General features: G+C 41.9%; 1 protein-coding gene across 1 annotated transcript; it reads right to left on the reverse strand.

The window, feature by feature from the left end:
* Positions 1-4,699: 4,699 nt before the first annotated feature.
* NUDT2 (nudix hydrolase 2) lies at positions 4,700-8,128 on the reverse strand (the record flags this gene model as incomplete). The annotated part of the gene is made up of 2 exons (XM_079548672.1): positions 4,700-5,013; positions 7,996-8,128. 2 exons carry the CDS (start codon positions 8,126-8,128, stop codon positions 4,700-4,702), a joined length of 447 nt encoding a protein of 148 aa, XP_079404798.1.
* Between the last annotated feature and the right edge of the window lie 6,495 nt (positions 8,129-14,623).

Below are 14,623 nucleotides of genomic sequence, written 5' to 3' on the forward strand. Positions count from 1 at the left end.
TCAGTCTGTTACCCCTGTTTGCATTTCAGAATGTGGCTGTGCTCACCCATGACGTCACTGATGATTTCTCCTCTCTACTATTCTCTTTCCCACTCACTATCCCATGCAAATACTGCTGTTGGCTATCTCTTCCCTATACATACAGTATAATCCTTGAAGGCTGTTAAGGGAATTTGGGCATCATGGTTGCTGATTCAGTTTACATGGAAAGGCAACAAAGTGATAGGCAGAAGCAAAAGATTGCCTCTTTTACCCCAGGAAGAAGAAAATCCTCTCTGCTCTGAAGAACCCCCCAGCCAGCAGCAGCAGAGCTGACTTACAGGAGACGTCTCCCTTACGACGATGCCCCCAGCCATACCTCCCACCATCTCGTTCCCCTTCCTTGCGGCATGGAGAGATATTCATTGAGTGGAAAGATGGAACCATCACTCCTCTTTTCGATAACGCCAACTATCAGGTGGACTAGCACCGAAATAACGCAGCTGCTGTGTCATTGCTTGTTACTCTTCACCATTCTCACCAAGAAGTGAACCTCCTTCCAGGCATTACCATTTTGTTTGGGGGATGTAAGAGCTGGTTTTTTCTTTTTCCCCTTTTTCTTTAAACACAGAAATCACCCTATGCAGCACAAGGTTGAAGCAAGCAGAGCAGACTTTTGTTTAGGCATCCAATGCCTAATGCTTGGCTTTTCTAGTTAACAAAGCCCAAATATAGCAAAATGAAGCTGGCATCTTGCCAACTTCAACCATCTATTGTCCTGAATTTCTAGTTACTGAGCATATGAGAAAGTAAATCCCTGGAGACAAAGTATAATGCAAGCTCTGGTGATCTTTAAATACTTTTTAAGTTTAAACTAGCTGCCAACAGTCACAGAAGGCTGTTGATTACTTTGTCAATGTGTGAACTTAACTAATAAGCACTGTCTTCAGGACTCAAAGATGAGCCTCCTCTATCTGCCAAAATACTTCCCCCACTAAGTTAACACAGCAAATCATTTTTCAGAGTTAAAAAACTGCACTCCATTCCTCTCTGCATCACTGCAAGAGTCCTGCTGAGTATCTGTCTCTCAAAACATTTATGTACTTAAAATCTACTGAACCTCATTATAGTACACATCCTCTTCCTTTACGTAGAATGACAAGTTAATGGTGCTGCTTGTTGGGGATATTATCTGGCCATTTTATACCAGTTTCAGTCTGATTTTCTGTAGTCACATGGAATAGTCAATGAATAGATATACTGCTCCCACTTTGAGCAGGAATAGTTTTTGTTGTAAGTGTTTTGTGGTTTTTTTTTTTTTTTTTTTTTTCCTCTAGAAAGGAGACACTCTTCAGTTTCTGCACTTCTTGCACAATTATCTGTGACCTGTCATGCTCAATTCTGATCTTTACTCAGTCAAACTTGCAATGTCTTAGCGTGTTCCTGATATTCATGAGTTTATGCCTTCCTTCTTGCTGATCTTGTAACATTGTAAACTGTAATCACAGCTATAAATCAGGAAATGTCTGGAGAAATACTAACACCAGCACATTACAGATATGAGCCTGCATCACTATATTTGTTCAGTAGTGCAAAAGAAACTTACCTTAACATTTATCACTTTTTCCTAAGTGAAGATACGCAATTTCAGTGGAGCTTTGACTTCACAAAATCACAGAATGCTGAGGTTGGCAGGACTTCTAGCTCCTCCTGGTCCAACCAGGACAAGTGGGGACACTCAGAAAAGGTTGGCCAGAACCACATCCAGGCAGCTGCTGAAGATCTCCAAGGAGGAGATTCCACGACCTCTGTGGGCAACATGTGCTAATGCTCTGTCACTCAAACAGCACAGAAGTGTTTCTCGATGCTCAGACAGAGCCTTTTGTGTTTCAGTTTGTGCCTGTTGCCTTTCATCCTAGCACTGGGTACAACAGAAAAAAAAGCCTGACTCCATCCCCTTTGCCTGTACCCTTGCAGTTCTCTACAGTTTGATTTCATTTAATCTATGGCAGATAGAAGTTCTCCAAGGAATTCGTCTCTGACACAGACCTCCAGCCTGGTGAAAAGTTAACTGCTATATTATTAAGAGCTTGGCTGGTCTCAAAACAAAACAAAACAAAACCAAAACAACGCAGCAGTTCAGGATGTAAACTCACAAACATTGGTTATAAGTGTCTTCCCCAGGCAGATTATTCTCTATTTTTTTTACTGGAGCATTTCCCAGATGCTTCTTGGGAAAATAGTTCTGGACATGGGCAAAGAAAGAACACTTTCTCCACCAGTAACCAAAAAACACAAACAATATTCAGAATTACATTGTGACTTCTCAATACTACCCTTTAAAACAAATCCAAAGACTGTGTACACTTTTAGGTCAAATTTCCAAATGTGTAAGCATCCTTTTACACACAAAAATTATGAGAATACATTCTGTACACACATTGCTCAAAACGCCCACAAGAATGCCTCACCACTTACCACATTTATATACCTTTTAACTTTTTCTTTGCTCAATTAAGTTGCTTGAAATTCTGCCTATAGAGCACCCTGTCTTACAGCGCACAGCACTTGCTAACCTCCAAAATGCTGATGCACTTAGGGAGCTATGCACAGAGCAATGCCATTAAAACACATACATGGAGTTCAACAAGTGCTGCGCTTCCCAGAGGAGCAAACATTCACTACTGCTGAATGGGCAGAACATATGACTTGTTAAAGATGCTCTGTAATTCATACTTAACATGCAAATCTTTCCCACAAACATGAAGGCAATCACACAACTGTTTGCATAGTACTGATTAGATGGCAGCTTAAACAATAATGTAAAAAAATAATGCTGTGAAATTGCACAGGCATCTGACTGTTTTCTACCCTTCCCCCTTGCTAGTTATCTTCTAGATACTTCTCACTTGCTTAGATTATATGCTGGAGACCAAATTTTCCCAGATACGGGCAGGAGAGCTGAAAAATGTGGCATTTCATCATGAGAGGTCTCACATTTTCAGTTGTCCACCAGGAAAGACTCTGAAACAGCTGATGGGTTTGGGTTGGGGATGGACCAGGTGACACTGGAGAGATGTCTTCCACTCTCTGCTTCCATCCATTAGCTGAGCAACATGCAGAGCAGTTGCACAAACCTGAGCGCTGTTCACTTTCTGCCATCACCTGAATGTAATGCTTTTACAGTGTTAACAGTTGAAATAAAACTTACCTGTGAAGTGGGATGACGCTAGATTTTATTTGTTTTTATACCTATGCAAAAAAACCTGCACTTTGAGAATACTTTTGTAAATCAATCCATGGGAAGGTAACAGTGATAAACATGACATTACTGCCACAGGTGCCAAAGGATGAGCACCACATACCTGGGGAATATTGCAACACTAACCTGCAGCACATTTTTCAGCCCAGTCATGCTTGCACCTCTGGTACTGAGGGTCTTCACCAGAGCTAATATAATGCTAATTACCATCTTCCCTCCTGAAGCAAGGAGGAAAACAGAATAGAAGCAAAACCCCCTCTCATACACTTACTTGCTTTGTAAAGCAGTAAAATGCAAGTGCTTAGGCAGCAAAAGCTACAGAGGACAAAGGGAAGAAGGGACTTTTTTGGGGGGGAGCGCGAGGGGGAGATATTGGGGATTCAGAAAACTTGTTCTCTTTCTCAATAATTTAATAATGCTATCATTCTTTTATGGCATTACCAAAAAACCGAAAGGATTACGAGTCATTACTAACAGAACATCAGTGATCATACAAAGTGCTAGCACGTCAAAGACAAAAGAGAGATTCACAGAAAAGCTGATGCAGGTGAAGATGCAGAAGCCAAAAGTACCACACAGTCTACTGTAATCATCCAACAGAATTATCTGCAGCAAAGCACTGACAACGCACATGACCGTGCTGCCCCTGCGTGTGCAGCCTGCAGCCAACACTGATGCTATCAAACAGATGCAAGGCCTATTAGTTCACATACTCCGTGCAGAAAATGCTCTATTAGGCAGCCATAGATTTCCCTGTCACAACCTTCTGAATAATGTATGTATAAGTGTCTATTAGAGAACAAAAAGGAAGGGGGAAAAAAAGAACTCCAAGTTCACCATTTAAATACTGGATGTCAACAGTTTACTGAGACTCCTCGGATAGCAACTATTTTCATAACAGAATAATAGCCATGTACATAAATTCATGATACAAACAAACAAGACCTGAAATGATTTGACAAGTTATCACAGCATATCAGCAGAGGAATTGGGAACAGAACTACTGCTGCCCTGTTTTAAATGCAAGATGCAACTTCTGCAATACACATTTTATTATTAAAAAAATCTCCATACGCTCATTTTGACACCACTACAGATCTATATCAGCAAGTCAAGAAACATCAAGCTTGATTTTAAAAAATAGACACAATTATTCAGCACTTTAAGAAAAAAAAAATGGAGAGGAACACAGAGAGACTTTGTTAGCTCAAGGTTTCAACTCAGACACCTCTTCATCTTACAGTTCAGTCAGACCACATTATTTTTACATCAGCTATGGGAGACAAAGTTCGTTAAAAGCCCCAACTATCTATTACTGACTTTGTAGAGGTTTAGAAAACAAAGTGTATTTCTGCAGCCACATAGTACTTCTATTGGCTAAAAAATAAAATTAAGTTTAAAAAAATATATATATCAGGCTGCTTCTCCAAAAATTCTTCTTGCTCTTCACAAAAGCATTTATTTGTCAGAGCTGAGAAACTGATGCACATCTTTCAGAGTTGCTTGCATATCCTCATATTCTGCAAATTTGCAAGCATCCTCCAGCTTCAACCAGCGGAAAGCCTGGTGCTCCTCCGAGAGCTTAATTTCTGTGTTACAATCCTTCACCTCCGCCAGCCAGTAAACAACAGTCTTGGGTTTGCCATGGACAGGATAGTGCAGTTCCTTCCTGTACCCTTCTACAAGAGTGAGCTGACTGGCCTGAAGACCTGCCTCTTCCTGTGTTTCCCTGAAGGCTGTCTGCAAGTCATCCTCTCCTGGATCCACATGGCCTGTCAAGAGCATAAAAAAAATAAATCTCCAAGACAAAAACTGAGATATTGTTTCTTCATTTGACAACTGAGAAATATTAAGAGAGAGAAGAGAGAACACATTAGCAGACAAAGAATCAAGCTAGAATCAGAGAATGGAGGTTGCTTTTCAAACATTTATGCCTTGATCTTGCTCCTGTGGCTTTTACAATTGTTGTTCATACCGCATCTTTCAAAATAACCAGTGGCCCGTTAGCATGAGAAATCTTTTCTTCCCAGCCCTACCCTCCTCTTCTGGAGCACCATGCACCCACAGTGGTCCAGCTCACACTACACCTCAGGCTAAGAACTGAGTGCTTACTGAATATTTTTCCTTTAGCCAGCAAAAAAGGAGACTGCTGATTTCTAGGACTCTTAGTCTTCTCCCTCAACTTCTTCCCTCCCAGTGAAGCTCAAGGCTCAGTTCTGCAAAACTCTTATTCACACAAACAACACAAAAACAATGACACCAGACACTAGCAAATTCCATCTGAAAGGTGAGTTTCACAAAAAAACCTTTTAATCTCTTGATTCACAGCTTAGGACAACATCATGAACACTATAAAATTTCAACATTATTTTATAGAAAAAAAAAAAAAAAAAGTGAAAGTTACCAACAGAACCAAATCAGCTTCATGTATTCCCTTGTTTCAGCACATCCTAGACCAATAAGAAGTCAATCATGAAATCACTGGCTGGAAAACACACAAGGTTGCTATGCTTCATAGTTAAGATTGCTGTACTCCAAAAGTAGGTTACAATTCCTGAGCCACACTAGGAACACTTGGATGCTAACATTTGGATGCTAAGTTATCAGAGACCACCACTATTTTCTCTTGCACTGGGTCATGCAGCAGTTTAAGAGTCTTTGTACTTTTTTTCCATATTACCCTGTGAAGTACAGCACACCTCAATGCCAGTCTTGCCAGTGGCTGTTTTAGTTCTCCAGGACACCGTATTTGTTTTATGTTGCTTAGAATGAGAGCGGCCATTACAAACAAAGGATAAATATAACACATCCCCATATCCCCAGCTGTTTGTATTTTTGTTGAGAAATGTCAGATTCGGTTTTCTCATGAAAGATCCAGACAAGACCATAAATAGAACAAGCCAAGCAAGATCTCAAAAAAGCAATGAAACATGAGCTGAGAGGCTTCAAGGGGTGGGGGGTTAGGGAGGAGAGAAAAAAGCTTTATTTTGCCTCTGGCATCACTCTCATTTCTATTTAGGTGTCTGCATACAGCCACAACTTATCACAGAGACAAGTATTTTCTCAGGTTTCAGGCACCCAAAGCCACCTTTTAGTAATAAGATTGGTGTATGTGGGAAGTTCATTTTGCTTTGTCAAGAGGCCTCTCTTACATCTTTATGTATCAGTAACTTAACCATCCTTTTACGTGACACTTTTTCAAATGTAAAACACAATTCTATTTAAAAAATAACTGCAAAAAACAGCATCTGACACTGCATTTGATGTTTTAGATATTTGAGATGAAACACACAGTAGCTTTAAGTAAAAATTATTTCCCCTGACTCTCAGCACTGCAAGTCAAAGTCTCCTTCTTTCTGAAGGATATGCATATTTCCAAAGCTGGGACTTTTACTAATGACTGAGAAAAAGAATACACCTAGTCTTGCACAACTAGATTTCTTTTATCTTATCCACAGCAAGTCTCACAGAACATCCAAGAACAGTAAAGAACCAGTTTATAACAGTCATGACCTATCAATACCAAAAATGCAGTGAGTTGAGGAAGCAATAAAACTGGAGGCTGGGTCCAATTTCAACTCACAGGACACGGATGCTACCACCGGGCTGCCAGCACAGCAAAAGGTAACCAGCACACCCCACTATTGCTAACCTCTGCCCTAAGCTCAGCAAGTTTCCAGCTTTGAGTGGTATACTCTGCCTACCCGGAAGAGAAAAAGGACAACTGACAGAACATCACTGCAGCTTTCAGCTCCTCAAATTAATTTACACTCATGCAGTCCCAATATGCTGAGGAGGAAAACAAACCCTGCATCTCATCTCACCAGACTCAATTTGTAGCAGGTCACAGTTTTAAGAGCACAGATCAGAGTGGTGTTTATGTGGGGGAATCCAGGCAAGCACAGTTTAATTCCATAAAGGTTGCTTAGGGAACTTGAAAGATATCAATGTGCAGCTGTAGTCATAAGTAGACTTGTATCCTGTGTGCACTTGGAGAGGTGTCAGGAGTATTAAAAGTTATAATCACTTTAAGTTTGTATCTGTATTGTATGGAAGTTTTTGCAACCTGGAACTGCCTTTGAAGACCACTCACACTGAAGAGAACATAAAATGTAACAACTCCTTCATTTTTTTAATCTATAAAACCTTAACATTATGATCTGACCGCACGAGATACACGTGTTTGAGACATTTCACTTGCCAACATGCTGGCATGTTCAGAATTTCTGCATTCCCTGAGAAAGCTTTTCGCATGGGTCTCTCCTCTCATAATAGTTATGGCTCTTGGTTTCCCACTAGGTTGCAAACTCTTCTAGCTAGGTTTTTGGTGAAGTGGACAGAGGGAGAGGTTTGTAAAGTTTGCTCATTAACAGAAGAACATAGCTAATTCTGCTAATTTTAATTAGCTAATTTTGTTAGTAGCTTTTTTTCTCCCCAGTTCATAAACTCCTGTTTAGAGTACTATTTTACAAAATAAGAAGTACAAACTAGGGGGAAGAAACAGTATTTAAGAAAATGCAGAATGTACTTGAAATATTTCTGTGTTGTGATTTTTCTAGTACCACCATGTACCACCAAATACTGGCTCTGATAGAGCCATACAGCTCCTCACTCTGGTGCCCAAAGAGCACAATTAGCTGTGAATGTAGCTAGTTAACTGCCCCCAAAGCTAACCTTAGGAGCATTCAGCCAAATTCAGTCAGAAATATCGTTCCTGACACAAGCAACATTGAAGTTATCAGAACAAACATCACCTTTGGGGGGGGTCCAGTGATGGGTCCCATAAGATGTCTGGAGGAGGAGGTATTCGATACTGTCAGCAGCCTTAGAAGATGGTGATGGCTGCAGTCTTCTGTAGATTATCAAGCCACATGCTCTTACAGCCATGTCCCCCTCTTAACTGCAAGAAGAGCAGCAGAAGAGCACAGAGGATCAAGCACAAATAACACAGAGCTCAAGCAGACAAGCCATGTTTATCAGAAAATGTTCTCAGCACAGGCTAAAAGTCATCCAATCCTTCACTGTTACTGCATAGCTAAACTGCATCTTAGTAACCACCCATGTGAACTACCGACATGAAAATTAAGCCCTTTCCTTTTAAAACCAGAAACTCACAGAAAACTAAAAAAAAAAAAAAAAAAAGTTTTCAAGGAGCATGAAATATGACTTGTGTGCCACTTCTTTGCAGTTGCTATTTTACACGCTATGTTAGAGTGAGGTAAAATGACAAAAGTAAAACAGAAGCCAGAAATGTAACAGTCTGAAGCTTTTTCACTCCAAAAATCTAAAGGCACTGTGCAAAGATAATACCTCAACATTACTTGGGAGTGGCAAACACAAATAACTGCCAACACAGATGCCCTGCAGCACAGAACTCCTCAGGATGTCAGTGGCAAAGCTGAGCAACACGATGCCAGAGGATGGGCGCTCTGTCATCCGGCCTAGATATAAAGCTGTGATACAAAATTAAAAGCTTCTTGACACTCAAGTTAAGCATTAATTTGATGTAAGTAGCAACCACACATCTCTTAAGTGACAAGTGCTGGAAGCAAAAAGTTGTGTAGCCAAGGCAACCAGTTCTTAAAGTCTAAAAGCAAAGGAGATGAGAAATCCATTTTAAAGCACACAGCAACTCCCTGCCTCAGGTAGAACTTGTTACCTTGGCAGCACCGCTGTTTTCAATAGAAAACACATTTACACAGTGCTGTTTTCCCCTTCACCGTCCTATGAGGCACCGTGACAACAACTCCGTGTGGAGATCAGAGCACAGGGTAACATCACCCACCAGCAGCAAAGCCTCAGGGCGGCACGCAGCCCCCTCACTTCACTCCTCTTTACGCATTTCAGCAAGTTTCCCCATCAGCCGCGCCACGGGACGTCAGCGCCACCTCCTGGGCGAGACAGGGAACGCCGCGCGGCCGCAACGACCCCGCAAGGACGAACAGCCCGCGGGTGCACAGCCTCCAGCCCGCCGCTCCCGTGCCGCGGGCGGCAGGCAGGCTCTGGCTGTGTGCGGGACGAGGTCGGGAGGCCCTCGGGTGTGGCCGGACCTCTCCAGAGGCGGGGAGCCGAGGAGGGGAGCCGCACTGGCGGCCCCACGACGGAGGGGCCGGGCGGGGGCCGAGAAAGGGGGCGTTACCGCCGCAATCCCAGGACGCCACGTCGAGCTGCACGCCGGGACCAGCGAAAGGGGAGCTCGGGAGAAGCGGCCCGGAAGTCGAGCGGGAGGAGAGAACGAAACCCGCACGGAACGCAGCGCTGCCGACCCTCACCTGTACTTCCGGCATGGAGAGTGGGCGGGACTGGGGCGGGATTGACGATTCACTCCAACCAATCACGACACACCCCCACCTCCTCCTCGCCCCCATTCGCTGGCGGTGGGCGCGAGTGTTTGAAGCGCGAAAGGCGCCGTTGCTCTGGAGACGCGGCCTGGGCGCCGCCGCCGCCTCCCTGTCTGCCACGGTCGGTGAGGGGCGGCGGGTGGTCTCCCCGGCGTGCCGTCCCCGTTCCCTCAGCCCCGTCCCCGTTCCCTCAGCCCCGTCCTCTCTTCTGGGCTCCGGGAAGGAAGAGGAGGTCGGCAAAGAGGGAAGCGGAGCGCGCTGTGATCCGACTGCCAGGCCTCGTCCGAGGACCGCGGGCCACCTCCTCGGCTCCCGGCCTGGAGCCGTCAGTAAGTGGCCGATCCCTTCCCCGCGAGCTGCGTGCCCTGTGTGTCCCCGGAGGAATGCCTGCAGGCTCCTGACAGGTTGAAACTACACAGTTGGTCCTTCTGGGACTAAATGTAGCAGGGAGAGCAATGACTGCTTCGGGGCAAACCACAGGCGTGTGTTGTCCCTCTGAGCTTTGCAGTGTAATTCCAGATGCGCAGCAGCTTATTTAGGTATAATTATAAAGTAAATATTGAGTGCCATTTGTTAAATCTCACTGGCAGGAGAATCCTAGGCACAATTTTCAAATAATCAGCATCCCGATTTAACTCTGGGATTCTTTTCTTGGAGTGTGATTGAGTATTGGACACTTCCCGTTTCCATGCAGCTGCTGTTCCCAGCAGCTGTTGGGTGTCAGCTGTGGGGCTCTTCTGCTGAGCTCGCTGTGCTATTCTTGGTGTGAAGGGATTATTGCCATAATGAACATCTCGTGCAAATTAGAAAGTGTTTGAAAACACAATAACTGACACAGAGTGGTAATTTTTAAGTCTGTTGCAGAAAATACAAAAGTTAATCATAGAGTGAGCAATTCAGGGTTGTCCGCATCATTGGTGCACAGAGGAGACCTGTGTCGTTGTTGGGCTGTATGATGGTTATCAGTCAACACCGGAAGTGCTCCCTCCTTCCCAGTTATTAAACAAAGACCATAGGTGGTTATCTATTGGTAGCATTCAGCTGTATTTCTTGTATCTTCAGAACTGCTACAACGCTTGTTTCAACTAAAAAGGCTTAGTATCTCATGTACATGGACAGGGATTTCTGTAATGTAATCCTGCGATTTTATGAATGAATCTGCTGCAGTGATCTATAAATGTTTGAAGCAGAGTTTCATAGCTCCCCACCTACTGCATTAAATAAAATCACCTTTTTTTTTAATGGAAATAATATCTCTTATTGTGGAGCTTGTATTTATAAAAGTGCAATCTCTCTGTGACCCTGTTCTTCACAGTAATGTCCTCATGTCTGAGAGATGGGATCAGAATAATTAAAGAGAAAGCATTTGGTGTGCCACCTTTGAGAAGCATATCAGCTGTTCACTTCTGGAGGGCTCAATCAGACTTGGCTTTGTATCATAGTCTGAAAAGAACTTAGTTCTCAGATGAATAAGAAATAAAGGTAAGTGATTGGTAACATGAGTGAATAAGTATCCCTTTTCTCTTCTACAGGATTGTCCGCAAAAATTGGCTTCATTTTGATTTTCTGCTTTTATACTCCAAAAAAACACGGACTCAGAGCCTGTTCTGAAGACATCTTAGGGTAACCTGTTACAAACGATGAGTACAATACTTTGGTATAGTTGTGGTCAGAAAAGTTAACATACGTACATGTGTTTATGGATTTTTTTAGATTCTTAACATTTGTTTCTCTGAGCTGTGAGGTGGAATGATTTATCTGATATAGAGTGACAGATGGGAAAACAAGGTGATGTTTAGGCTTTGTATGTTGATTACTTTTATCAGATGCCCTTGAGAATTGTTCCTCATATTAACAGTCAGACCACATTTTATGATTCAGAATGATGACAATGGATTACTTGCAGAGCGAAATGTATAGTTGCATTAGTTTACATTTGTAAGGCTTGGAGCAGCACACAAGATTGCTTCACTTCTCCACTACTTCATAGAATCGTATCTTAGAATCATAGAATGGCCTGGGTTGAAAAGAACCACAACGATCATCTAGTTTCAAGCCCCCCTGCTGTGTGCAGGGTTGCCAACCAGCAGACCAGGCTGCCCAGCGCCACATCCAGCCCGGCCTTGAATGCCTCCAGGGATGGGGCATCCACAACCTCCTTGGGCAACCTGTTCAAGTGTGTCACCACCCTTTGTGTGAAGAACTAATATCTAACCCTGACCTCCCCTGTCTCAGTTTAAAACCATTCCCCCTTGTCCTATCACTATCCACCCTCATAAACAGCCGTTCCCCATCCTGTTTATATGCTCCCTTCAAGTACTGGAAGGCCACAATGAGGTCTTCCCGCAGCCTTCTCTTCTCCAAGCTAAACGAGCCCAGTTCCCTCAACCTTTCCTCATAGGAGAGGTGCTCCAGCCCTCTGATCATCTTAGTGCCCTCCTCTGGACCCACTCTAAGAGCTCCATGGCTATAGTGATATTAGTTACATGTCTGAGTGGTGACAATAAGAAGTACCAATGAAAATTGACTAGAATTGCCAGGTAAATATGAGTAGCAGGTATCAGGGTGTATGTGTGCTTTGCTTACTTAAGTGAGCAGTAGATCTTTAATCTTTCAGAGATCTTTAATATTTCAGAATATGAAAAGGATTCAGATAAAGTGGTCTAAGGCTGCTTTATTCTTAATATAGTCTGTGCAGGTACAAGATTCCTCTTATGCTCAGTAACTGACACTGTCTTTGAAAGCCAGTCTTTTCTCTACTTTGCATTGTGACTTAAAGCATGTGTCTAAAAGCTAATTAATAAGTATTTTAAAAGAGCATTTTAAAGTGGAGGATCAGCTCCTAGAGCATAATTCTGTGGTGAATTGATTTCCTCACAATACAAATAATCACTATTTTCCAGTACTTACACCTGACTTATTCCCTATCTTTGTGCCCCTTAAAAACCCTATAGTACCAAAGCAGGAGAGTGATCTGTGCTTTCAGTTTGGTCCCTTTAAGAAATATATACACTGTTTACAATAAGTACTTATCCATTACCATCAGGCAAGTGCTGTAATGCTGAGATTTTTGTAAAACTTTTTTGCTAAGAAATAGGTTGTGGAGACCTCAGGTCTTTGCCACATAAACAAAATGAACTGACTTACCACTCTTTGACATTAGAACTACATGCTCATAGTGAATTGTGCCTTCAAACTCACTCCCTTCCTTCTCAGAACAGAGGTTATATTCAGCTGTTTTAAGGAACTTAAGGCTTTTGTCTTTGTCCTATTTTTAGTGAAGTTATTCATAGCTTTGCTGGGATCAAGGTTTGGTTGGGCTTTTATATCAAACTATCACCTCAAAGAATGCTATATTTGTCTGTACCAGAAAACAACGTAATCTCAAAAAAGCAAATTAGATCCTGGCAATACCTGGGAAATTCTAGCTGTTACTTGCTGTGCAGTGGTAAAGGTCTTTTCTCTTTTTGCCAGAAGATGGCATTATCATTACCATTTTAGGATTCTTGAAAACCTGCTGATACTGCCCTTACTACTTTACAAGTTATTTTTAAGAATTACATGTAAGTTTTAGGAAAGCTGTCCTGCAATAAGAAGCCTGCAGCGTCAGATGAATTAAGGTATTCTTTTTATGGAGAGGAAGGCACATCATTCTTTTAGAGCATTAATGTTTAGGCAGCCAGAATTTCCCTGTCATTATCCATTCAAACAACTGTATTTCCCCTGAATTCTCTTGTACAAACCAGACTAAATCTTCTAAAATTTTTCTGCTCTTGAGTTTTAGAATCATCAGAAATGCTGGAAGCCATCATCATGACCTTGGCTTATTTTTTTTCCATGGTTGATTAATTTGTTACTCAATTTTTTTAACAATTTTTGTTACTCAATTATTGCTCAATATTGAGTTTTCCTGGGTTGTGAAATGGCTCTTCCAGAAATGGAGAGACACTGGAGTTCATCTCTTTTAACCATTTAGGTCCAGTAAGATTTATTATAGCTAAGGAAGCAACAGTAGAGATTTTACTTTCAGGGCTGCCTCTCATTAAGAAGTTTTTTATTTGCTTTCACATGGAAAAAGCCGTAGCCAATAAGCCATACAGAGCTGCCTACGTATCTCAGTCCTAACCTCCTTGTCTGTTCTCAGTACCTAAATCACTTGGATGTTCCGTATTTTGAGAAATTTGCCTGCATGTCATTTCCAGCTGTTTAAATATATTTAGCTTAATTTTTAGTTAGAAACTTGAGCTTAAAAGTTTCAATTTTTTCTGCTTTGTCTTTTTTTTTTTTTTTTTTTGTGAAGCATCTCCCATTTTTCCCCCCCCCCCTTCTTTTTTCCCCCTCAAAACTGTCATTTAAATAGAGGTTAACACAGATCTATTTCTTACATTAGTGTTTGGCCGCTCTGTTTATATTTAACCTAAACCTAAGGACATATAAAGTTTTAAGTAAAATCTAGAATACAAAAATGAGAATAGACAAAGCTGCTGGGTTGTTTTCATCTTTAACAGGCTATTGTCTGACTTTTGTGTTATAGCTGCTCATTTCAGGAAAGAGAAGAGGTTTCCCCATGGTAGTACTGTTGCAGCTCTTGCATTTGAAACTAACTTATGTGAGATAGGAGCTTTTCAAAGGTATGACTCCTCTTGAAACAAAGCCTGAAACTTCTGTGGTAATTTTATCTAGTAGAGAATGTGGACAGTTGTGAGTGTCTGTAAAAACCTTTGTATGTGTCATAGTTAGAATCTATGATCTTTAGGCTTGCTGTCCTCTCTGTCAGTTTTAATTTTCCCCTACCAGAATCTAATAATCTGGACAGTGACTCTGGCTTCACTTCAAGATTCAGAGTCACATAGCATGTGTATTAAATAAGTCCACCTCCACATGATTGTTTTGTCTTGAAGCTTGTTGCTTCTGAGTTGCAGAGAAAAAGACTTAATCTAAGACAGCTTGGTTTTGTTGAATATTACTGTAACTTCCAAATGTCAGAAAGACTTGCATGTGCTAAGATCTTAGACTCAACAAAAGGGTAAGAAAGCAGCAA

Source organism: Tetrao urogallus, assembly GCF_951394365.1.
Source record: "Tetrao urogallus genome assembly, chromosome: Z".
NCBI classification, from domain to species: domain Eukaryota; kingdom Metazoa; phylum Chordata; class Aves; order Galliformes; family Phasianidae; genus Tetrao; species Tetrao urogallus.